Genomic DNA, 24,712 nt, shown 5'->3' on the forward strand with positions numbered 1-24,712 from the left:
GTAGCCGACAGACGCGCGGAACACCCACCCGCACACCCACCCGCCCTGGAGCCCACGCATCGCATGTAGAGTAGAGTACATACGGTATCGACGTCGAAGCATGTCCTCTCACGCGCATGCGCATGTGGATGCGGATATAACGGGCAGTAACGGGCAGTAACGGCCGAGCCCATCCCCTCACCAAAGCTCGATATCGTCATAGAAGCCTGCAGTCATTAGTTGCCCACCTTACAGTTACACGCAGTCTCCTTCGTATAGGCAGTCTCCTTCGTATAGCACACGCTCACTCATCGCCGTCAGCCCCGCCCCGCCAGAGCCACTCACCCCGCCAGAGCCCCGCCTTCGATATTGGCCTTGGCCTTTGCCTCTTCGGCCGTCCCTTCATACGTACTAGTAGCTGCAGCCTCCCGTGCGGCCGTGCCCCGCTATCCAAAGTGCCTGTGCCTTTGCCCGTGTGAGTGCATGTGGAAAGAAAAGAAAGTAAGAAAAAACAATATCAGCACGAGCAAACAAACAAAACAAAAACAACAACAAAACAAAAGCCTCAGGGATCGATGATCGATGACCTCAGTGCCCGGGTAGAGACCGATGTATGTACCTAGGCAAGTCGGTAAGTACTAGTAGGCATGTACGCAGGCACCGAACGGCCAACGATAGAGTCAAAGATTGGAACTGCCAGTTCACTACTTCAGATGTACCCGATATCGATGTAGCCCGCGAGATATCGATGCAGTACAGCAGATATCCATACCTATGGTACCGGTAGTCCAGTAGCCCAGTACCCACCTACCAAACCAACAGCGCATCTGTCAGTGTTTCGTATCTAGCCAGCCTGGGTAGGAGAGGTCGATGAAAACAACGATACAGTACCTGTCGAGATTCGATACAGTACATCTACAGTACATGTACCTCTGCAGTATGATACATACAAATCATACATCGCCGCCAGCAAACACCATGTACTCAATCGAATCTCAATCATCTCAATCGAATCTCGTCTGTCCGGCGCTGCGGCGGCGGGCGGGCGACCCGATAAACAAGTGCGCAGGGTTTAACTAGGCCCGATAAACAAAATCCGTGCTAACGGCGCCACCGCCCCTCCCACCGCCCCTCCCACCCCGCTTCGCAATATATGTAGCAATATACCGGTACTTGGTAGTCAACGCCACAGAATTCGCGACGAGGATAATACATAATCAACGCCACCCACAACCCTCCCGAACATCATCAACATCCGAACCCGCCGGCCGAAAACCGCCGGATCGTGCAGTGCAGTGCATCAACGTACCTAGAGTACATCACACCCAAACAACTAGAAGAAAAAAAACCACCTTCCCGAATCCACCACAGTTGCAGACATACAGACTTGCAGACTTGCAGACTTGCAGTACATAATCCTCGCAGCTCGTATCAAAACTCAAATAAACAACGAGAAAAAATCTTCCGCATGTTTCTGCCCCGCCCCAAGGCGGTTGAAGGTCGAAGGTCTGGCCAGCCAGGCAGAAGAATGCCCCGGTTCTTGCCTTCTTTTGTGTGCTTTTCTTTTTGTTCATGGTTTTCCAGGATGTGGTTTTCGATGCCCCCTCCCCCAAGTCATATGTGTATAGGCATGTATTGATATGTGATCCAGCAGCAAGTAACTTTTGATATTGGTAAATAAGTACTTCGTAGAAGATGCATATGAAGAGAAGAGGTAGATGTCCAGCCAACCAGCCAGCCACTGCAGCCAGCTCAAGGCATGACTCAAGTAAAAAGTAAAAGTAACACTGAATCGTCATGCAGTAGAGGTCAGTAGAATCGAATAGAGAGAAGTCATAGCTTCGTAATCGTAAGTCCCATAAAGCCAGCAGAAAATTCGAAAGATGAAGAAGAAGAAGAAAGCAGAAAAAGCAGAAAACACCGTAAAAGCACCCCAAGACACCCAAAAGGAAACCCACTACTCCTCATCGCACCCAAGAAAAAGAATCGCCCACAAAGGGAATATATATGAAACCTCAGCCACGGAGAAGGTTCTGACGATAAAGAAAGACAAGAGAGAGGAGACTAAAAGTAGCTGTCGCGGTTGACCGTATGAGCGCCGGGAGTGTTGCAGTGTGTGCCTGGGGTGTTGCAGGCGGAGTATCCGCCTCGCACAGCAGCACGGTTTGCGCTCTCGACGCTGGCGAGAGCTTTGATCGCCTGAGTGAAGTCGTGTGCATCTATCCAGGCCATTGGAGATGGTACTTATGAAGGAGGAGGAGAGGAGGGACATACCAGCAGCCTGCAGGAACCTGAGCTCAAAGTCTGACCAGCGGTCGGTATCAAAGCAAGAAGAGAACGAGAACTGTCTGATGTTGCGCATCCTAACCGACTTGGGACGAACGTATTGCAACCAGCCGGGTTGGCAGATCTGCTGGGTGACTATGGACAGTTAGATACGGGTGATTCTAGGAGGATGAAGGGGAGGGAGCGAGGGGACTCACTGAAGGCTGTCCACACTGTTACATCGTGCTCGCCATCCGCTTTCGCAGCGGCGAGACGAATACAACCCGACTCGTTGTCCTTGAGCAGTCGCAGGGCATGGGTGTAACCGTTATCGTCGATTTTACTTTTGTCCTGTCAGTCCAGTTTTTTTTCCCTGATGGGGATGATCAGGCAACATACGCGCTAAACATCAAACTCTCTCCGTCGAGCCAATACTCCGTCTCCTTCGGGACCGGTGCTGACGGAGCATTGTACCTCAGCGAGAGGAATGCATGGTAGAACAGAGTCAGAGTCTCAAAGTCGGCGAAGTACAACACCGCCCAGACGAGATTGCGTCGCATCAGCTTTACGCCCGGACCGTCGCGGGAGATGTCGAGCTTCGATGCGTTGATGGCGGTCTGAAAGCTGTAGCCATTGCGTCGGCCCGAGCTCCAGCTGGCGCCGTTACCGCCCTTTGTGCACACGACTTTGGCTTCTTCGCTGGCGTCGTTGCGGAACATCCTCAGCATTAGGCCGTTGTCGAATTCTCTGGTAGGGTGTTAGATGAAACATAATTGCTTTTCCGGGACGGTAGAAAAACATACACTCTGAAGATTTCATGCTCTTCGGGGGCCATGCTAAGGTTCTCCATCTGTGCAGCGTAACATTCCGATTGGCTGTTTAACGTCAGCATGGATTCCCATCAGATAACAACAACGACGACGACAACACGAGGCACATACTTTGGAGGCTCCGACAACGAGGTGGACCCTGGGCTCATTCCAAACACCTGGGACCACCAGTGATCACTGTTCGCCTTCGACGGGACCTGCGGATTAGCGACCCTCGTCTTCGGCCTCGAAATCGGCGGCGTCTGTGGCGGCGTCATGTGCCCTCTCGAGCCCAGGGTCGGTGCGGGAGTGATCGAGTAGCGTCTCGGCGCCATGGGAGGGGTGATTGGGGCGCCCAGAGGCGTGATAGGCGAGATCGGGGAGACGGGCGTCATGGGACGTTCGTGGATGGTGGTCGGCATGTACCGGTAGGTATCGGCCGGGGGCTGGAACGGAGGCGATGGCAGGGGGGTGCTGTAGGGGCGGCGGGGAGGACTGTCGTATGGCTGGGATACCGAAGGCATGGGCGCCATGGTTGGTGGTTGGTACCGCGACTGGTACGCCTGCTCCTCGACTGTGCGGCGGTGGTGCTCCTCGGCCTCCCTCATTCTGGCTGCAACCTTCTGTTGCTGGATGGCCAGAAGACGGATCTGCTGCTGGAGACGGAGGACCTCTGCTCGCTGCTCGCTCTTCTTGCTGCGAGTGGGAGTAAACATGCTGCGCCGCAGTTAGCACCCACCATCCCGAAGCCCATATACATATATCAGGAATACATACTTCCTCAGCAGCCCCGCCAAGTTGAACAGGAAGGTCCTGTGAACATCCAGTCTCGCCTGCAACGACGAGCCCTCGATATTCCTGAACGACGACAAGATCTCGTTCCACGACTTCCTGGCGCCCCTCGGCGAGGATCCACGGCGAGTCATGCTGCATCGGAGCACGATGCCATCTAGATCCTTCAGCGACGACGAGCAGCTTCCCATTCCCAGGGCGATGTCGTCCAGCAGCTCCGGAGATAGTCGGCTGAACCTTGAATCCGAGAATTGCACATCCAGTTCCCGTAGGAGCGTCTTGATCTCGAAGAGGGTGCTGATAATGCCACGGACTTCCCGTGCGGCCTCGGGAAGCTCATCCACGAAGCGGTAAAGAGAGTCGGCCAGATGGCTAGCGATTGAGGCTAGGGTGATGGCCCCGAATGATACTGTGTGGTCCCCCATAGCGGAAGATGTATGAAATGCACCTGGTGTTCAAGTGGAGTGTGTGTGTTTACGGAATACTGAGGGGATCGTGATCGTAATCGTAGCAGTCGTAAGGGCGTATAACGGAAGATATTTTTTTCAGTTCATCAAGTTATCGAGAGCAATTGGAGAGTCGTAAGCGTTATATAGAAACAGACTAGAGAAACAAAAGTGCTATAAACTGTTTTATATCATGAAAGGCGGGTGCGTGTGCGTGTGCGGCGGGTGAGATACTATGAAGTCGGGAAGAGTGGACGACCGAAGGTGAGAGGGTAAAAGAAGAAGAGGGATGTAAATGAGCCACGGGCAGCAGCGAGTAATAATAAACCGGCCGACGGAGCGCAGAGGGATCTAGGCAGGCAAGCAGGCAGGCAGGCAGGCAGGCAGGCAAGCAGGCGGACCCACGGAGGCTCTTCCAATGGAGAGAGGAGACGGAGACAGAAGAGGTGGGGATGTGACGTGGTCAAGCTCGAAAGGTATCAGCACACCGCATTAGCGGGCATATTGGCAACCCTTCAGTGATCACGAAATGAAAAGGAATCCGATAAACATCGTGCTGCGCATTACCAACGTGCGGGCTCTTCTGATATTTGCTGTAGGGTAGTGGTGGTGGGTGGTGGTGGTGGGTGGTGGTGGTGGTGGTGGTGGTGGCACTACTCACTCTCGGCTCAGCTCGTCTTTCTCCTCCCTCCTCCTCCTCCTCTTCCTCCTCATCACGACCCCTCCTCGTGGGACAGCTACTCTACACAGCAGCACCATAGCATAAGGAGATATCGATAGAGTACCTACGCCATAGGCCGTTGCAATTGTCCTCCTACTCCACTCCGGCAGACCCACGCTATGGCCCCGCTTCCATCCGCTCCTCCTCCTCCTCCTCCCCCGCACTTGCGCTTACCGTTATAGCAGCAGCAGCAATAGCAGCACTCGAGCAGGCGACTACTATCCTTACTTACTCACCACTCCGGCCTTGCGAATGCAATTGCAGCGACCAATGAACGAATTGGCCTTCCGGAGAGCGGGGAGGGGAGTGGCGATACAATTACAATACCGTAGAGCAGAGAACCGTGCGGTGCAGTTCAGTGCACACCACCCACGGTGCGGCGGGGGGTCTGGCTCTCTCTACGAACACAATATTTTTCGCAGAGTCGGTCGGATGTGTTGTGATTCTGCAGTGCAGGGCGCTGCATGACAACCACCACCACCACGAACACCCCCCGAACACCCACCACGAACACACAACAAAAGCTCACATCACACTCACGCCCACACACACACACACATCGAACCGGAACAGAAAAGAAAAGAAAAGAAAACAAGGGAACACCTCCATCCATAGCATAGCGTTCGTCGCCAATCGTGAGCCGGGTACACGAGTAGTGTTAGTTAAGCAGATGCCCACGAAACTCCGTTCGGTACTGACCGCTTGTTGATAAGTAACCTGCGAGAAAGAAAGTGGCTCATCCATGCTCTAATGGCGTGGCGTGCAGGGGGACGTACATACAGACATACTCACATACAAACTTGCAAGCACCACCACGAGAAGTATGTAGCATATGTACCGCAAGCGCAGTGCTGTCGCTGCTTCATAGGGTCGACCCCTCTACTCTACTCCACTCCCACCACCACGACCATCACCACCACCGCCGCAGACGTCGATACAGCTATCCCCGCCCGATGATGCAACTCAACTTGTCTTCCCCATCCATCCACCCCCATCCATCCACCCCCATCCATCCATCCACTCCCATCCCCCTCCCCACCACCACCACCACCACCACCACCACCACCACCACCAGCGCAGCAAGCGATTAAGAACCGGACTGTAACGTTTGTGCTATCCGCTGGCCTCCCTCCTCCCTCCTCCTGGCCTCCTCCTGGTCTCCTGGCGGGACTTTTGCGGTCGAACGAGCGAGTGAGAGTTGCAGATCGATGTCGCACGGATAGCGGCATCTATCCGACGAACAACTAAGCGAACGTCATGTATGTAGGTATGAGAGTACTGTATTGTACAGCGTGCACTTTGGATCTGAGGGAAAAAACGCGATCCGGATCCTGATGGTGCTGATGCTGGTGATGCTGATACTGATGCTGGTGGTGGTGGTGATGCTTGTGATGCTGGTGATGCTGGTGATGGTGGTGGTGATGCTGCTGCTGGTGATGACGGGCGTAAGTACATGAAGAAAAGTACATCGGTTGGGAAAGCTTTCGGCGCGCGATGGCGATGAAAGCCCCCCGTCCCCGTCCCACCCAGTACCCCATTGGCCGCCTGGTGGCCATACCTAGTATGCCTATAGACCGGACGAGAAAAAAGTATGTGGGGAGAACCCGAACCGGTTATCCCAACTTCCAAGCTCCAACGCCTCGACTAGAGCCCCCAGATTGAGATCCTCCGGTGATTGGCCCCTGCCATTCTGCGAAAGCCAGGATTGAACAAGCACGCCGATATTACTTGCATGCGCGATCTGCTTCTGGAACATTGCGGGGGTTAGAGTTGGGCTGGACACGGGATCATGGGACTTGGGACTTGGATGGACCAGGCTGCGGATCTGGAGGGCCAAAAATGCGAGTGATACTGTGTGGTAGAACACATACAGACTGTAGACTCCAGAGTCAGCATCATGTAGGTAGAGTACAGAAGTGCACTCGAAAGCGGCGGAATGGCAATTGTCTCAGGTGGGATTGCCGTTTCGGTTTCAATTACGATTCCCGAGTCACGCCAAGTGCCCGTTGGTGTCTGGCTGGGCGATCCGACTGTGAACACTGAGGTTCGGACGGAGGCTGCAGCTCCAGAGTCGAGCAGCTGCAAGAACTAATCTAGGTAGTCGACCGTCTTGGGCCGGCGTCGGAGGAATGCAGAAGCTGCAGAACAGGTTTCTTGCTCTCTCTCCGGACTTACTCCACCGCTCACCTCGTCTGTTCTAGGTAGTGGACACTCGAAGATATCGCAGATGGTGTACTATAGTTTTGTAGTCCATTACTTCCCTTACCTTACCTACAAATTCAATTGCCAAATCACAGTAACGTGACGTTCGCCGGAACAAACACGGCGTTCACCCCGATGCCAAACCCGACTTTGGAAGTATTGGTACCGGTACTCGTGCAATCGCCTGTCCACAATCCACGAAACTACGGTAGAAGCGTATTAAACCACTTGTGCAATCAATGTTGCTTCGATTCCCCTTGTATGTACTCCATCTAGGTAAATGGATAGTATAGACACCTCCATTCGCCCCATTCCTCTGTTCCTGAGGTTCGAACTTCGTCCTCGTCCTCGCACTCGGAGACTCGGAGTCGTTGCCGAGAATACCTAGCGTCGGCATGAGCGTGGGCATGAGTGTGGGCATGATCGTCGAAGCATATACGGTATCAAACGACGGGTACTCTGACGTTGAATGGAAGCGATGTTACCGTCGATAGTTTGAAAAGCGAGGAAGTTATGTTCGTATGTACTGTACTAGTACTGTACATACGAGGTGTGCGATCTCTCCCAGTCTCTGGGACGGAATATTAAACTTCCGGAAGAAACGACTGCCACTTCCATTGTTGATTATGTTGACTTATTTACGCATTAGCAAAAACCCAACCAGCCATAGTTACGGTAAGTAGACCATTGGGTCGGATTATGTACCTTTCGTCCTGTGGACCGTGGTGGCCAGCCTACTGTAAGCCTGCCGCGCATAACTTACACCAATATAGCAGGCACGGCCATCGATGTACAGTACATAACCAACCACCAGCCTTCACCGGCAGCGTGGGGGGTGTCGAGAGATGTACCGTGCTCGGCATCGGAATGCGTAGAATCACAAAGCTTTTGCCATCATCATCATCATCATCGTGGAACTCGGATCGGATCTTTCGGTGGAACCGTGGAAGGAGAGGTCTTCCGTCTCCAGAGCTGAACTTGGAATGCATGTCCGTGGGACTTCAGAAGTCACAAGTGGGTGGATACACATGTGGCGGGTGTGGTGGATGTGAAAGACGAATGCTATCATGTGCTGATACTGGTATGGTGGGGGGCGCATGGGGTGTGCTGTGAAGTCTGGACGTCGTGAGGATGGAACTTCAGCCTTGAGGGTCACGATATATCTACAAAGCACCCTTGTTCAACCGTCAACGACCGACACTTTGTACCGTATGTAGTACCACTATCTACTATACTCGAATAGTAGAGATTTGTGGCATGTCGGGTCACTTCTGAAGAGCAATCCTTCGTATGTATGTCCACATCCGTTCGCCCCTTCAAGAAAAGGAAGAAAAACAAAGAAAAAACAACAACGGGAAAACCTTCGCGAAATGCGGCTCGCCGCTCGCCAGCCACCACTTCCGAACCAAATCCCCTGATCCGTACTGCATTGTACAAACCGTACAAAAACCGGGACTCCATCGTCGTGCCTTCGGCGGTGTCGGAACTTAGAAGGGACCGAATAGTGAAAGGAGGTTCGATACTGTCGGGACAGTACATACCAGTATTGTTCGCAGGTATACGGTATACATACAGTGCCCAAGTACCACAGGTACCTATCCCTATGGCATAGCGTAGATTCTTTCCCGGGACTCATCCAGCCGGAGGTATGTAGATACACAACATAGGTAGCATAGATAGAGTACCGTAGAGCAGAGTACCTATTCAGAGCTTAGTTAGAGCACCTACCTACTCTAACCCCGCGGAAGAACAACAGACATCTTCCAGAATCCGTCAAACTTCCCCCGGAATCCCATCCGCCCGACAACCCAATCAAACGAAAGTGAAAAGGGTAAACCCAAAAAGAAAGAAGAAGAAGAAAAAAAAAACACTCCAGAGTCCACGGTTACAGTGTACGGAGGAGCTATTTAAAGAAGCGAACGAGCCGTCGACCGTCGTTACATAGACTCGTTTACTCGTTTACTCGTATCGACCCAGCATGTCGAGTTCATACGGAGCAGCTCGGGTTTGGAAAGAAAACGTGTACATATGACCCCTTCCACTTTCGTCTCAGGTTGATTGCCCAGATCGAGTCCAACCGTTACAGCCTGGTCTACAGGGGTGCGCCCTAGCTACTCTAGATACCGTGGCGCTGACTGGTGTGGGGAGGGGGGTGGAGAGCGTGCGGTGGGTGTGTGCAACAGCAACGGGAACGCGTCTGACTGGGCCAACAAACAAATCACGGTGCTAGGAGACGCGATGGACTACAAACACGTCGCGGGTACGCAACCTCCCCCCCCCTTCGTGGGGATAAGGCATGGATGTAGGCGAGGAACGCTTCGATTCTTAGCAATGGCCCCCCATTTTGACCCAACCAGACAAACATCCACCCCCAATCCAAGCAACCTGAAACCAGTACACAGTGACAGTAGAAAAAGAACCGCGATATCCATGGCGAAAAAAGGTAGCAGAAACATAGGAGAAGGAAATTAGAATACAGGACGTGATCATCGGTACAAGTTATGTTCTACCACGTCATTCGGATGCTAAAGGATAGGTCGTACATCTCCAGACAGGTAAAGCCAACCACCAAACACGAGTGACCGACCGACCGACAATCATGAAAGCAGAAAAAACTTGCAATCCTTACTCCTCTTCCTCGTCCTCGTCGCCAGCAGCCTGCGAATGGGGATTGGTGTTATTCTCCATTCTCACAACACCAGACTCGGCGACTCTGCACTTACCACGTAAGCGGCCTTCTCGTCCTCGTAGCGCTTCTTGTCGGCGGCAGCCTTGGCCTCGTAGGGACCACGCTGCTTCTCAGAGAGAGCCTTCCAGCGCTCACCGAGGACTTTGCCAACCTGTCCTATTCGTGGCGACGGTGATTAGCGGTTGTACAAAGACGGATGCATAGGCACGTGCGCGACTGTGTCCGGCGCGCAGGGGAGGGAGGCGAAGTAACTTACCGAACGCGATACCGGGGTTCTCGTTCCTGACGTTGTCGCGCTGCTCGTTCGCGAAGAACATGTAGGCGGAGAGACCACGCTTGGGGGCGTTGGGGTCTATCGAAAGGCGATCAATCAGCAAGCGTGTCCAACAAACGTGTCGCAATTGACGGAGCGCGGTGGCCAATCAATCAATCGGACAAGCGACGCGGTATGACGCATTGCGCTATGATGAAAGATGTTGTCACGGCGGACGAACACCGGGGATGATTGGCAGGCGACAGGAAAGGGATGAAGCACATACCCTTCTTCTTCTTGGTTCCCTTGGCGGGCTTGCGGGCTCTCTCAGACTTGGGCATCTTGAAGGTAGATGCTTGTTTGTTGTTTGTTTGTTATTGGGGGGACGCGTGTGGTGGTCGAGTTGATTGGTTCTGCGAGATGGGTGGTGAGCAAGAGGGAAGACGGAGGTTGTTGTGGAGGATGAAGTGGACAAGAGAGAGAGAGAGGAGTGGTGGTGGTGGAGTGTAGTGGGTAGTGTGTGGTGGGTAGTGGGTAGCAGAACGGGTAGTGTGAGAAAGTGGTGACGCGGGAAAATGAAAATGATCGGGAATGTACGAATGAGGAAATAAGGGCTCGCGGACGAAACGAAGTTTGCGGGGATTTTTTTTAGGAGGGGGAGGCAAACAATTCGAAGAAAGAGAAGAAAACGGAGAGAGATTGCACGCCAGAGCGAAGGGGAATTGTACTGTGGAAGTTTGGATGGCGTAGATGAAGAGCCAGATGGCGGGGGAGGGTGAGATGGTGATGACGATGCGGATGGGATAGAGAGTTTGTATGGATACACGGGAATTGGGTGTTTGGGGGGGTGGGGCGACAAGCAACGGCAGCGGCAGCAACGAGCGCAATGGGGGTAGTAGTGCGGCTCGAGCGTAGAGTGCGTTGCGTACGGATAGAGAAGTCGAGGCGTCGGCCAAAGCGAGCACGACGGGAATGTGAAGGGGGACGAATGGGAACGGCAAAAATGAATCTCAACGCAACGGAGAGGAAAGACAAACCTGAGGATGCGACGGCGAGTATCAGAGAACGAGAGCTGGCGGGAGAAGAGAGAGTTCTGTACTTTTTGGAAACTGGGTTCGGGCGCAAGCAAAGTCAGTGGGCGGGCGTTTTATCTTATCGCGACAAAGAAACTCACAGCAAGCAGAAGGGGGAGTGTTTTGGTGGTGGTAGGTAGGAGTGCGGTGGGCAGTGGGCAGTTGGAGGATGTGGGTGAGGGCAGTAGCAGCGGTAGTAGTAGTAGTAGGGAGAGAGACTTACGGCGGAGGGAGTTGTGTGGGAGGGAGGAGTTTATGCCGTGTGGTGGGTTTGGGTTTGGATGGTGGTAGCGGTGGTGGTGGTGGTAGCGGTGGTGGTGGTGGTAGTGGTGGGTGGTGGTGGTGGGCAGCAGCAGCAGCGCAGCGTATGTAGCGGTGGGTGGGCGGTGGGTGGGCGGTGGGCGGTGGGCGCAGGCAACGGTAGGCAGGTAACAGGTAGGTAAGAGTAGGTACTCTAGTAAGGGCGAGCGACGAGGCAGGCAGGCAGTAGTGAGCTGCGCTGCTTGGGTCTGGTCCGGCTGGCTGGCTGGCTGGCTGGCTGGCTTACTTGGTTGCTTGCTTGGTTGCTGGCTTGCTTTGGCTGGCCGGCTGGGTGTGATGGGCCATGGCCACACACTCGCGACTCTACCTCCCTCCCTCCCCTTCCCCCCCTTAGCCTGCTTGTGCTTTGCTCGCCCATCCACCCACGCATCCCCCATCCCTCCCTCTGCCTGCCCCTTCCCCTACCTCCTACTTTCCTTTCCCCCCTCTCCCGGCCAAAAACGAAGCAGTAGTAGTAGCAGCAGTAGCAGCAGCACCAGAAGCACCAGAAGCACCAGAAGCACCAGAAGCACCAGAAGCACCGCAGCAGCACCAGCAGCAGTTCGCTCGCTCGGTCGTCGCTCGGGTCGGTCGGTGCAAAGGACTCTTCGTGCTGCTATGCCTGCCTGAAAAAGGGTGACGGGCTCCAATCAGCCGCCAGTGCCTGCCTACCTGCCTGCCTGCCTGCCTGCCTGCCTGCCTGCCTGCCTATGTACCGGCCAGCCCATGGCCCACCACAGCAAACCGAGGGCACATAGAGAGAGAGCGAGACACACACAGGGGACATTTGCCCCCGTATTATTTGTGTACGTAAGCAGCGGCTGCGACTGGGCTGCACTGCACTTGGGGCATGTGTGCATACAGGAATGCCGCCGCAGCGAAGAAAGGAGGGAGGGAGGATGGCAGATGGCTGGAAGGATGGATGCGTGGATGCTGGATGGATGGACCGGAAGTCCCTCAGAGGCAAACATGAATTGCAAACACTGCCCTTCCTCCCCCTCCTGCTCCTGCTCCTCTCGCCTTCCCTTCCCTTCCCTCCTGTGCCCCTACCTGCCATGCCAGCAGCTGAATACCGTACCTAACCTACATACCTCCTACCGAAACACATACGTGAATCCCTCCCTGCCTCCCTCACGCGCCTGTCCTACTTCAACCATCCATCCATCCACCCATCTTTCGCACACACGCACACACCACGCACCGTAAAGTACTCAGCTCCGCATACTTCCTATCACGGCTAAGCACAAGCACGACCTGTCCTGTCCTCCTGTCCTCCTCGAACGAGTACTCCATGTACTGTACCAGTACTCTGCCTACCTAGTCCGCAACAACTGCAAGTACGCGGTTAAGTAAGCCGAGTCAGGCCACATCCAGCTAGAGTGCCGAGGCCCCACAATGCCCAGTGCAATTTGGCCGTGCAGTGTGTTTCCAGTTCCCTCCCCCCCTCGCACCGCAGCAAAGCGAAGCAGCAGCAGCGAGAGCGAGCAGCAGCAGCAGGAGCAGCAAGCAAGCAGCAGGAGCAAGCAACAAGCAAGCAAGCAGAGCGAGCAGGTTTTTTATTAGCCTGCCTGCCTGTCTGGCTGAGAGAGAGGGAAGACGTGCATTTGGCATTCCCACCACCACCACCACCACCACCACCACCTACCGCCGCCGCTCGCCGCCCCATCGAGAGAGAAAGATAGAGAAGACGGTGGGCGCTCCATCGAGGGAGAGAGAGGCATCCCCGGAACACCCACTGCCGCGAGCGCTCTGCAGCCACAACCATACATACAACCTTACAACCCCAACCAAACCCAACCCACACAACCTTACACCCATACATACAACCCTGGGTACAACCTTACAACCCTTAGCATAGCATACCGTAGCATACAACCATACAACCATACATACAGCCGTAGGTAGCAAGGGACTCCAAATACCGGTTCTCGCCGTATATTTGGGCACTAGGAAGAAGTTCCGGCCGCACGCTCTGCGTGTCTGCGTGCCTGTCTGCGTGCCCACCTGCTGTTCTGATGCGCGTTTGTGTTTGCACCGGTCGGTATCGACAGTGACAGAACTATATAAAACGGTCACGGTCACGGAACAACATGAGAACAAGCGGAAGAAGGAAAGAAAACAGAAGAAGAAGAAGGATTAGACGACCAAGAAAAAGGATTGTCGCCCACGAAACGAGACAGGACCAGACAAAGGAACAAGTCATAGAGGGCATGTATGATATATCCATACCTCACCTCGCGTACCTACTTGCTTTGGCTTCGTATCATACAAATTGAAGTACCTACCGTACACTACATAAGAAGTAGCAATTTGCAAATTGTGTGCCCGCGCATAACAGAAAGCATATCTAAGGAAAGAAGTAAAAAAAAAATCCAAAAAAAAGAAGGTGGCTGGTACACAACACACGACCTGCAGTTCCTCGAGAGAAAAAAGTCAAGTCCGAGGGAACGGAAGGGGGAAAAAAAGATCGAAGAAAGAACGGCAAAGAAGAACTCTCACAAGGCAGCGGTAACTGCCGTTTGATCGCTTTTGGCTGCAAAGGAAGAAAGGGAGGATTATTGGGGAATACATACATGTTCCAGCGATGAGCAGCTATGACCCGCCACCATAACATTGCCTTCCGTCTTCCTCCTGATGGCGATGTCCATTTTAGCACTGGCACTGGCCGTACTGCTGCTGCTGCTGTCGCTGCTGCAGGCGAAGCCAGTACTGCGGCTTCTGGAGGAGCCCCGTTTCCTGGCCGTGGCCGGAGAGAACCAGACGATGCAGATTGCGGGCGGGGATCCGTCCCGGTTCCTGACCATCGTTCTTTTCCTGACCGACGCCGTCCACGTCACTCTGCTGTCCCTTTCCACAGAGTCCTCCAGCACGGCTATCGCGACGAAACAGAAACAACACAGCAGCAGAAGAAGAAGCATCCTCTATTGTCCCACAAACTCGTGGCGCTCGTCCCCCATGACACCCTGCCACTGAGTCCCAGTAGAAATATCCCACCACGTCTCTTCGGCGCCGCCGGGAGAAGTGGCATCAACAACAACCGCCAGGAAATCCTCCCGCCATCGAATCCCGAGATTGATCCACCAACTTTATCCTCCCTCACGTCTGTGAGCGAGTCCGACGATTCGGAACGACTCCGGAAACTCCTCCGCACCCGCCATCCGCTATTTCGCAGCCGACCCGCCGTTCTCGCAGGCGTTGAAGTAGAAAACCTCGCTTCTTCGAAAGGGGACGCCTTTCGCGATCAGCAGAGGCTCGCCGCAACGGCCCATCGGAGCCGATCCGTCGTCGCCCCATCCTCCTACTCCTCCTCCGTCACCGCCTCCGAAATGATACGAAAACGAGTAGCGACTGGGGAGGAGTTGTTTGTCACGCCCGCGGATCCCACCTCACCGGCGTTCGAAACGGAAAGGCCGAACAGCGCCGGCGGCATGGCGGGCATAAACGGGTTCCGCGACTTCGCACCGCGCCCACGGAACGAGTATGTCCCGCCGAAGGCTCCTGACGATAGCGCTCGGAGGGAGAGGGAGCGGGAAAGGGAGCGTCTGCGAGAGGAGGCGGAACTGGCCGAAAAGTTACGAAAAAAGGAACTTAAGGGTCGAACCAGCAAAGCGAATCGGGAATTCTTCGGGCGAAAAGCATCGACACCGGGCAAGGACAAGCACGGCGATGGCGAATGGGCTTCCCCGAGTCCCGATGGCAGGGCGTCGGAAGAGGCCCGGAGACCAGGAGGTGTCAAATCAACCCTGCCTCGCCGGACATCCAGCTTGAGTTTGAAATCCAACAGGGAGGGCGAGCCTCTTTTCCATGGCGTGCAAAAGCGAACTGACGGACGCTCGACTCGCTCCCCCGCCAGTACTCGAGACGCTCGTGATGCAATCCGGGAACCGCGGCCGACGTCAGCGGCGTCGGCAGCGTCGGCAACGTCGGCAACCAGCGCGTCGAGTGTCGAGCGCGAGCGACGAAGGACTCTCACATCACCCGGCATCCCCAAACACTCGAGGATCCCAGCTTCTGCAAGCCCGTCGGTATCGCGACCGGGCTCGCAACAAGACCGTCGCACGGCTTCCACGATCTCGTCCGCCACCGAACGGCGACCACTGCGCAACCCTCCCTCTTCGGGCTCGTCCGTCAGCCGCTCATCCGAGTCCTCATCGCAACGCGGCGGTTCCCAACACGGTCGCAGCGAAAGCCATCCCAACCCCTCGCTACACGTCGAAAAGAGAGCGATCCCGAAGCCGTCGCCCGTGGGCGGGAGAGGATCACATGCCTCCCACATGAGGAGATCCGAAAGCGTTCCGTCGACATCGTTTTCGATGCCGATGCCAGGGTCGAATGGTTTCAGCCGCACACCGAGCCTCAAGACGGACAAGTCGAGCGAGGGTTCGGAGAAAGCAGGTGACGTCGATGTCACGCCCTCGGAGCTAGGCGACGACGACGATGACGATGACGACCGTCCCGATATGGACTCACCCTCGGTGCGCAAGATGCGTGGCAACTCGATCGATTCCTTCCTTGGACTCGATTCCAAACAGACCACAGCAGCAAACACGGCCGCTATACTCGATACGCTTTCACCAATCGACACCAACGCAATGCCCGTGTCCAATTCGGACGACAGCAAACTCGAGGAGCCGATTTTGAGCCCCACTTTGAGTGACTACGGACTCGCAAGCTCCGGTTCCTCCGAGTCTCCGCTCTACGATCGCTCGACCGGAAAACCGAAGACATTCCCGAAACCCAAGAGTGCGCTTGAAGACGACGACGACGACCTGACCCCTCTCGAGGAATTGCAACGGAAGGACCGCGAATACCAAGAACTCCTCAATCCATCAAAGAACGACGATGAAGAAGATACCTACCAGCTGCTTGGCGGCAGCAGGCAGTACGAGCCCATCACGAACCGGCCCGTCCGACCCAAGGCGGAAGCGGCAGCTGGCGACAGGAAGAGAGATCGGGAAAAGAACGCGCACGAGCAGCTCATGAACCGATTGAAGACTCTCCACATGGAGCTCAGGAGCGCACGCAGGGGCATCGACTACATCGAGCGGCGGTTGAACGGTGTCGGATCGAGCGACGAGGGCGAGTGGGTGGACGATGAGGACGAACCGTCAGAGGGCATTGTAACTCGCATCAAGGCTGAAGAGCTCAGACAACGCCAACGATTGAGAGCCGAGCAAGCTGAAGCTGCTGCTGCTGCTGCTGCCGCCGCTGTCGAACCGGAAGTGCTGCGTCCCTATGAGCCGTCGACGGTCGTGAAGGTGGGAACAGTGGGGTGCCAGCTCGCCCTGCTGTGGTTTTTGCTGGAGATCTATTTCTTGTAAGTTGACAGCTAGTCAGGTCACTCCCCACCCACCCCGCAGAACGAAGCGAGCTAACGTGATGATCAACAACAGCTACAAAGCCTTCCCGCCGTCGATATCGTCTACGCCCGTATACTCCGCCTCCATCCCGACCTTTGGCTCGCAGGTCGTCCACACCGTGACCGACAGCTTCGTCTCTCTGTTCCGGGGAGTTTTTGTCGGCTCCTTCGGCGCCATCTTCACGATCCTGAGCTTCTTCGCGGCCGTCATCGCCAAATTCACTGGCCTCTTCGGCGCAGTACCCTCGATGTGGCCTGCCCGATCATCTTCCACTGCCGAATACAGTATCGGACCGAGTGCTGTCCCTACGGGAGCAGAATTTGCTATCTGACAATGCAGAGAGAATGAGAGTGTGAGAGAGTGCGCGAGCGAGAAGTTGACTGACTGGCGGTATTATTTTGGGAGAATTGGTCGGTGTTGGAGTTTACGGCGAGGGTTTTCTTTTCCTGTTTTGCTGTTTTTTTTTTTTTTTTTTTGTTTTATGAGACCGCACGAAACATGGGGTACTTTTTTGCAATTGTGCTCGATTAATCCTCCATGCCTATCTATGCTGCGTGTTGTTCTGTGTCTTTGATTCTTTGCCCCTACCTATTTCTTTTCCTCTTCTTGATACCACTACTACTATACCTACTCTATGCTACGCCTTGTATGATTTCCATTCTTCTTCTTCTTCTTCTTACTCTTCTTCTACTTCTGCTTCACACTTCTTGTCTTATCACCATAGCATTATCACTCTACTGCTGAGTGGAATTAGTATTCATTCATCTGTATTCATCTGTATCTTCAAAGTTCAATTCAATTCAAGGAAGTTATCCATCCTCACCTGAGTTACCTCTGCCGCTAGGCAGTATAGTACCGTAACTGCATCACGTGCCAACCCATCTGTATCCATCCCACGCACCCACCCAGCACCCATCCAACCCACCTCACCCTCCCACCCACCCAGCACCCACCACCTTCCCACCCACCCACGACCCTCGCACCCACACACCACTCACTCAATGTCAAACCCCTCAACCCTCTACGGCGCCCCGCGCCCCAAAAACAAGCCTATACCACTCTCCTCGTCGTCGATCCACGCACTATCCACCGAGCTCGCCGCCGCGCGCTCCGCCCTCTCGCGCACCGAAAATCCCGCGCCCGCGCGTGCGCGCGCGCGCACGAACGGATCTTCCGCCACTTCGAAGACGGCCGCGTTGTTCGCTGGGCATAACAGGGGCGTGGAGGGGAGGGCGAAGCGCGACGCGGCGGGGGCGGGGTGTGAAGTGGTCAGGACGGGGGCGGGGGAGGGGGAGGGGCCGAGCGAAGGAGAGCTACAGCGCAGTCGGAAAAGTTTACTGCTCAAGGCGCGGCGGTACCGAGCTTTGCAGCGCGGGGGGGAGAGCGCTGACGCGCTCGTGGATTTCGACCGGAAGTGGGGTGAGGAGGGGAGTGCGGACTCCTCGTCCGACGACGATGGGGATGGCGGGGACGACGACGGGGTTATGGTGGAGTACGAGGATGAGTTCGGCCGGACGCGCACGGGGACGCGGGGCGAGGCGGAGCGGGAGAAGAGGCGGATGGAGGTTGCGCGGGTGGTGCAGGAGAGTGTGAATGATGGAGCTGGGGCTGGAGCGCGTCCCCTGCCGCCACAGGGCGTCATCTACGGGAATAATATACAGACACGGGCGTTCCATACTCCGCTGTTTAGCTCTGTGCCGACGAGTGAGGAGATGCTTGCTGCGCGCGCGGAGAGGGAGGAGGTGCAGGGCGACGTGGAGACGCATTATGATGCCAGTAAGGAGGTGCGCACGAAGGGGGTGGGGTTCTTTCAGTTCAGTAAGGACGTGGAGGTGAGACGGGAGGAGATGGAGGAGCTCGAGAAGGAACGGCAGAGGACGCAGGCGGAGAGGATGGAGAAGGAGGGGAGGAGGAAGAGGAAGCGCGAGGAGCTCGAGAAGAGACGGGAGCAGATCAAGGCGAAGCGCAGGGTCAAGGTCGGCGGGTCCTGGCTGGATGATCAGTTTGGCGATTTGCTGGGCGGCGACGGCGAGGGTGCGGCTTGAGACTGGCGGTTGTACGTCTACATACTTGTTTACGGAGTTGGGGCATCTGGGGAAGGCGTTTTGTATTTGTATTTGGTCCCGCTGGTATAATGTCATGATCCCGAGCTACACAGCTCCATCACACAGCTCCATCATTCCGCATTGCAACTTCCTCCTTCGTTGATGTTGTATCAATTACCACATATATTACTGCCAGTACAGATTCAGCATTGAGTTTATGGTAGCAAAACATTGGGCTGGGAAACAAACCCATGGTCTTCGCCATCTTCTTAGAGCTGGAGTTGAAGAGGGAAGGAGAGCATTGTGCATTCATTTCGTCCGGGTGCATGAGAACTTGCAGGTTAGGAACCGGGTGGTCATAGATGCTCACTCGCGCCGAGTCAAGGTCGCTATTTGTGCACGGGATTTTTGGGGTTTCTGTGTAGTGGGATGAGAATGATAATCTACTATATATAGGATGGGTGCAGTTTGGTTCACATTCCCTCTCCATCCTGCTATACAAAGTAGGTAAGTAAGGTGAGGGTGTTTCTGTTAAGAGAAAGTTGATCATGATTTACGGAAGTCGCTCGGCGCTCGTTCATGCGGTGATTCCCACCCAAACACAAGCAAAACCCCATCTGATCTCCTCGAACTCATCCTAGGTACTCATATAGGCGCGATCGTATTCATGGCTTTGTATATATAAGATCGCACTCAATATTTCAAATAGTGGAAACACTACCGTAGTTAACGGCCCGCGTTCCCCATCCATGTCACGACCCCGAGACCCGAGTTGTAGACCCGAGCTATAACCCGAGCTACAGCTCCGCCATGGCTACAGCTCCCGAGCTCCACTACTTCGCCCCGCACCCACCCCCACAACCTCCGTCACCGCCGCACCCGCCGCCGCATCCGCCACTGCTACTACAGTACACAAGAGTCAGCGTCTAGTTGACAGCCTCAACACGGAGGGAGAGAGGGAAACAAACCCGTCCGTAGCCCCCGTCGCACCAGCCCACCCGCCGTCATGAGTGTGACCGCCCCAAGCCGTCGCCGCCGACGTCGCCATATGGCAACCAGTATGGCTATGCTTCGCCACGGCGGCCTTCGTCTGCGTCTTTTTCTTGGAGCTGAAGATGGAGGTGAACATTGTGCTTTCCGATTTCGTTTCTTGTGGGTGGGTTTTCGTGTTGCGGGTCGTGTTGAGGTCGTGTTGAGGTCGTGGGCGCGTGTTTATGTAGAAGAGGAGGAGCTGGACGAAGAGGAGGGTGTCAACAGGGATCCGAGCTCGAGGAGGGGGGTGCATTGGGCTTGATAAGTACCCGCCGCTGCACCCTGCCCTGCCCTGGCCGGCGCGTGACCTGATGCGTAACGTACCGTAGAATACGTGCTCGTGCTGGTTATACATAGAATGCGAGTGAGCGCGTTTTGATGGGATAAGTATAGCCAACCATGGGATTTGCGGGTTGGTTCATGGGTTGGTTCATGGGTGGTCGCTCAAGATAGTACCTATGGTAGAAGTTACTGTTCGTAGGCCGAATTTTGAGGTTTCTAGAAGGATGAGAATGATACAGGATTGCATGGGTGCCATTTATATCCGCTCTCCATCTAGTAAACACGGTGATGATGCTTCTTCTTGAAGAAAGTCAACCATGAAGGTTACTCGTTCACGCGCACGTTCTCGGTAGATAATTCTTAAGCGTCCATACCAAGCAAAACTGTATTTCCTCGAATCCACACTATAGGCAGTCTTTTTCAAAGCTTGTACAGTAATAATATGCATTTTTTCAAACGGTAGAAACACGAACGGCCAACCTTCCCCTGTTCGTCTCGCATCCTCAATCGTAATCATCAGCGAACATATCTTCCGCCTTCGGTCTCTTCCGCTTAGGTCCCGCACCCGCCGCAGTCCCGCCAATCTTGAATCCCGCCATACCCCCGAACCTGGGAGTAGGAGCAGGAGGCTTCTCTTCTTCCTTACTTTCTTCCTTCTTCGGTTCATCCTTCTTCGGTTCCTCCTTTGGTTCACCCTTCTTTGGCTCCTCGACGACAATTTCCTCCGGTGGGTCATATGGATCCGAGTCCTCAACCATAGCCTCATCATCAACATCGTCGTCATCCTCCACCATCGGTTCGCCGTCCACGTCGTCGTCGTCATCGACCATAGGCTCACCGTCCACATCGTCATCATCATCCGCGACCGGCAGCGGCTGCGCCTTAGGATCGAAAACACTCGGTGTAGCCTCGACTGTTTTCCAACGGCTCTTGGTAGCCGCGGTGGACTGTGGTGCTGCTGTGGCCGTAGCCGTGGGTGTGTGGGAGCGTGATTTTTGTTCCTTTGAGGAACCGGAATCCTTCTTTTCTGGTCCACTCAGAAAAGCCTCCAGGAACGCGTCGTATGTAGCCTGTGGAAATATGCACCATTTCTTTACTCCTATCAGTACTCGGTGTAAAATATGATTCATTGCGAGAACCTACCTCCCAACCTTCCAGCACGCCCTCGACCACCATTCGTCGGAATTTCTCGGCTTTCATGCGGCCCCAACCACTTTCACGGTAGATCTCGCCGAGGTGAGAAAACACCTTTCGTTCTCGGAGTGCAGTATCGAAAAGTTGGCGATATCGCCACGCGGCGCGGACGCCGAGTGATGAGTTGGAGAGCACGTCGGAGATGATCCACAGCCCTACGATCTTGGCAGATGATGTGTCGGGCTGGTCGTCCTTCTCCTTTTCGGCACCAGAGTCCTCAGAGCTGGAGTCGCGTTTTGCCGCCTTAGTGAATGCAAGCGGTTTGAGCACATTGGAGACGAGGATGTCGACTACTTCTTCACCCATGCCGCCTTCTGCATGTTCCATGGCGAACGCCATCACTCGTCCAACATCCCCCCGGCGGACCTTGCTTGTAGTTGTGGGCACGCGGCTGATGAGATGGACAAGTTTTGCACGCTCGAGCACGCCAAGATAGCCCCTCGATTTCTTTCCTTCACCGCCAGCAAGACCAACGGGCCGATCATCGTGATTACCATCGTCGCTGTCGTCCTCATCCAGCTCATCACTCATGAAATCGTAATCTTCCACCACGTCGTCGAGACTGCCGGCCCATTCGTATTTTAATGGCTTCTTCGGCGGCACCCATACAGCGCTGGACGAGTCGAAGATGTCGACGGTAGGAGTGTACGGCTTGTCGATAGAGAAGCCCGTGACGATCTCCCATAGCTTCCAACGATAGTAGACACCCGCCGGGCTCCGTGCGTCCCATAGCCACGCAAATTTAGGGTCATTGCGGACTTCATCTTTCGACATCAAGAGTGCCTCGAATTCGGTCCCGTGAGTGAGAAGTGCCTCGATCGTGCCGTGAATAAGCCTCAAAACCTTGAGGTCCTGCGGAGGATGCACATGAACCTGTAGATGACCGGACTGCGATTGCTGCTGCTGCTGTGCTCGACCTGGGGGCCCAAACGAGGGTGGAGGCGCAAAACGACCACGATGGGAACCGCCCCGAACGCTCGGGGCGGCCCGAGGTGCCTTGGCACCGAATGGATGCGATTGTGCTGAGACGATGGGGATTCCTGTGGCCGCGCTTCCGGTAACGGCGGATGACAGGTGCCGCACGATACCGAGCCAGAAACCGTAGCCAATGTACTGCCCATTCAACGATGAGACGGCGGCCTCAATGTTGGAGACCGGTGTGTCCTGCGAGAGGGTGACGAGTGCAGAGGCGGCCTTGCGTACCGACGGTGAGGGTTGCGACGGACCCGGCGGCGGCGGTGCGGGGACGACGCGAATCGAATCAATCTTCAGCGAGGTAGTCGCGAGTAGATCGGTAATTGCGGCCTTGGTGATGTTTGGAGGGAGCGACGAGAGGAGGAGGGTCGGCTTCGGGTGCGGGGCTACTTCTGTATCTACAAACACAATTAAACTTCCCGACACCGATCGATGGGCGCACATCGCATACCTGAATCTTCGTCTGCGACGTATCGTTCCCTCCGCTTTGAAGGTCCCGAGTTCTCAAACGCCAGTAGGCCCGAACTTCCGTCCTTCAGTCTTCTCTTCTCATGGTCCGTCAGTGTCGCTGACGACGACGATGATGCTGCCGCCGCCGAACCAAAGATCCCGCCCTCCTCTTCGTCGCGCTCAAATGCATCACCAAGATTCCGTTTCCTCAGTGGGGGCGGCGGCACACCACCCAGACCCCCGCGCCCACCCGAAAAATGTCGTCTCCCCGGCGCGCCGCTACCTCCTACTCCTCTGAATCCCGCGCCGCCGCGTCCGTGTCCCCCACGGAATGAAGAAAGCGCAGGTCCATCGGGCGGGCCCTCGTCAAACGAGGCGACAAAATCTTTGTATACCGCGGCGGTCTCGGCTTCCTCGCGTTTACGCTTCTCTTCGGCTTCCACACGCGCTTTCTCGAATGCGGATTTCTTGGATGGCGCGCTGAGTTTATCGCGGACGTTTGGAAACTGGTGTGGATTCGACATGGTGCCGTGTCGCGGTCGCGGTTGAAGGAAAGTGGATGTGGAAGTGGAGGTTTGAAGCCTGTGCAGCTGCTAGGTGCTGAGGTTGGTTCCGTGTCGCGTGTGGCTGTGGTGGCTGTGCGACGCCGCTCATGAGCTAATACTCGCCTTTTCGACCAGCAAGCATTTCCAAAGTGGCCTTCTAGACCACTGCCCCCGTCAAGGCCAGTATCTACAGATTGCTTCATTCGAGTATACACACCATCCATAACCAGCAGAATGCGGCTATCCAGGCCGAATAGAGCAGACATTCGTACCATTAGAAGCCATGACACCCAAAAACCTCCCCGCAGCTCTCCCCGATTTTCCACTCAGTCCGTGTGGGTCCGGTACTACGAACGGACGTCAAAGTAACCAGCATTCCTGCAAGTCACACGATTGCACTCTTCCTACAAATGTGCACTTACGTACTATAGCCGCCGCCGTCAAAGACAGGTACCGTAGTTGTCACAGCCACCTCCCTTCTCTCCAGAATCCACTGAGTCCACCGATGCCGAGCTAACTATCCGTTTCTCCAGCGAACGGGCATCGACGCATTATTGCAACTTGTGCCCCCTTGCACTGCCCCACACCTTCAGTTTCAGCATCGAAACGTCCACACAACGCGAAGAGGGATTCGCGAATCGCCGGCCTGGATGCTTCTATGATCGGAATGGCAGCACCGGCGCCCTCAAAGATCCACTTACCCTGCAAGAAGAAAAGAGGGAAAAAATGTGGCCGTTCCCATTGCTGGTTGGGTGAGGGACACCAGCTTGCACTCGCCTCTTCAGCTCATGTGAACGATTAGGTAGATATCTCAAACACTCAACAGGGGGTTCCGCATCCCCCCTCTCCCTCCCCCTCCGATAACCGCTCAGGGCGGTGCTTATGTACACACCCGCAGCTCGATCACCACTTCCGCATCCACACGAAACCAGCTCGATCACCACACACAGCACGCTCTTCCCCCGAGTATATATTCGCTTCGGGGACGACTACCTCGAGCCGAGCACGGTCCCGAATTCGCCGCCGGGAAATAGGGACTGCACCCGAAGGTCCGGCCTCCCCGACGCCCGGGATCATTGCTTGTTTTGGCTATTGACACTTTGGAGTCGGGAGGGAGGGAGGGAGGGATCGGCGTGCTCGGATCGAACCAGCAGGAAAAAAGGGAAAAATTGCCCATCCAGCGCCGCCGTCGCCGCGAAGGGAAGCTTTACACGCAGCCTTGGCCGTGGAAGCACCTAGGTGGCCATTCGCCCACTGGATAAGTATCGTCATTTTGATCACCGGTACTCAAGGTGAGACG

At 55.1% G+C, this 24,712-nt stretch overlaps 9 protein-coding genes across 9 annotated transcripts; 3 read left to right on the forward strand and 6 right to left on the reverse strand.

The window, feature by feature from the left end:
* Positions 1 to 1,145: 1,145 nt before the first annotated feature.
* BZA05DRAFT_8144 (uncharacterized protein) lies at positions 1,146 to 1,924 on the reverse strand. The gene has a single exon (XM_051488668.1). It carries the CDS (start codon positions 1,776 to 1,778, stop codon positions 1,299 to 1,301), a length of 480 nt encoding a protein of 159 aa, XP_051344182.1. The 5' UTR covers positions 1,779 to 1,924; the 3' UTR covers positions 1,146 to 1,298.
* On the reverse strand, positions 1,607 to 4,681 carry BZA05DRAFT_381778 (uncharacterized protein). Its single transcript, XM_051482042.1, has 7 exons — positions 3,831 to 4,681; positions 3,186 to 3,770; positions 3,048 to 3,119; positions 2,644 to 2,991; positions 2,463 to 2,587; positions 2,254 to 2,400; positions 1,607 to 2,198 (listed from the first exon to the last, which is right to left on the reverse strand). Exons 1-7 carry the CDS (start codon positions 4,268 to 4,270, stop codon positions 2,044 to 2,046), a joined length of 1,872 nt encoding a protein of 623 aa, XP_051344183.1. The 5' UTR covers positions 4,271 to 4,681; the 3' UTR covers positions 1,607 to 2,043.
* Positions 4,682 to 9,904: 5,223 nt separating this feature from the next.
* On the reverse strand, positions 9,905 to 10,256 carry BZA05DRAFT_329968 (high mobility group box domain-containing protein; the record flags this gene model as incomplete). The annotated part of the gene is made up of 2 exons (XM_051480510.1): positions 9,905 to 10,059; positions 10,160 to 10,256. Coding segments are annotated over 2 exons (252 nt in total), but the record flags the coding sequence as incomplete, so codon positions are not given.
* A 2,282-nt stretch (positions 10,257 to 12,538) lies between these two features.
* On the reverse strand, positions 12,539 to 13,485 carry BZA05DRAFT_8262 (uncharacterized protein). The gene has a single exon (XM_051488680.1). The coding sequence runs from the start codon at positions 13,349 to 13,351 to the stop codon at positions 12,875 to 12,877; it is 477 nt and encodes a 158-aa protein (XP_051344185.1). The 5' UTR covers positions 13,352 to 13,485; the 3' UTR covers positions 12,539 to 12,874.
* A 479-nt stretch (positions 13,486 to 13,964) lies between these two features.
* Positions 13,965 to 17,166, forward strand: BZA05DRAFT_8269 (uncharacterized protein). The gene is made up of 2 exons (XM_051488681.1): positions 13,965 to 16,866; positions 16,923 to 17,166. The coding sequence occupies exon 1, from the start codon at positions 14,124 to 14,126 to the stop codon at positions 16,848 to 16,850; it is 2,727 nt and encodes a 908-aa protein (XP_051344186.1). The 5' UTR covers positions 13,965 to 14,123; the 3' UTR covers positions 16,851 to 16,866; positions 16,923 to 17,166.
* Positions 17,167 to 17,325: 159 nt separating this feature from the next.
* BZA05DRAFT_381794 (uncharacterized protein) lies at positions 17,326 to 17,711 on the forward strand. Its single transcript, XM_051482043.1, has one exon. The coding sequence runs from the start codon at positions 17,427 to 17,429 to the stop codon at positions 17,631 to 17,633; it is 207 nt and encodes a 68-aa protein (XP_051344187.1). The 5' UTR covers positions 17,326 to 17,426; the 3' UTR covers positions 17,634 to 17,711.
* A 114-nt stretch (positions 17,712 to 17,825) lies between these two features.
* On the forward strand, positions 17,826 to 19,074 carry BZA05DRAFT_427938 (uncharacterized protein). The gene is made up of 2 exons (XM_051486079.1): positions 17,826 to 18,087; positions 18,163 to 19,074. Exons 1-2 carry the CDS (start codon positions 17,891 to 17,893, stop codon positions 18,932 to 18,934), a joined length of 969 nt encoding a protein of 322 aa, XP_051344188.1. The 5' UTR covers positions 17,826 to 17,890; the 3' UTR covers positions 18,935 to 19,074.
* Positions 19,075 to 19,803: 729 nt separating this feature from the next.
* BZA05DRAFT_381796 (uncharacterized protein) lies at positions 19,804 to 20,240 on the reverse strand. The gene has a single exon (XM_051482044.1). The coding sequence runs from the start codon at positions 20,217 to 20,219 to the stop codon at positions 19,854 to 19,856; it is 366 nt and encodes a 121-aa protein (XP_051344189.1). The 5' UTR covers positions 20,220 to 20,240; the 3' UTR covers positions 19,804 to 19,853.
* A 372-nt stretch (positions 20,241 to 20,612) lies between these two features.
* Positions 20,613 to 23,470, reverse strand: BZA05DRAFT_469866 (uncharacterized protein). Its single transcript, XM_051487869.1, has 3 exons — positions 22,869 to 23,470; positions 21,392 to 22,815; positions 20,613 to 21,339 (listed from the first exon to the last, which is right to left on the reverse strand). Exons 1-3 carry the CDS (start codon positions 23,389 to 23,391, stop codon positions 20,752 to 20,754), a joined length of 2,535 nt encoding a protein of 844 aa, XP_051344190.1. The 5' UTR covers positions 23,392 to 23,470; the 3' UTR covers positions 20,613 to 20,751.
* Between the last annotated feature and the right edge of the window lie 1,242 nt (positions 23,471 to 24,712).

Source organism: Tricharina praecox (assembly GCF_024521635.1).
Source record: "Tricharina praecox strain CBS 144465 chromosome Unknown BZA05scaffold_1, whole genome shotgun sequence".
NCBI classification, from domain to species: domain Eukaryota; kingdom Fungi; phylum Ascomycota; class Pezizomycetes; order Pezizales; family Pyronemataceae; genus Tricharina; species Tricharina praecox.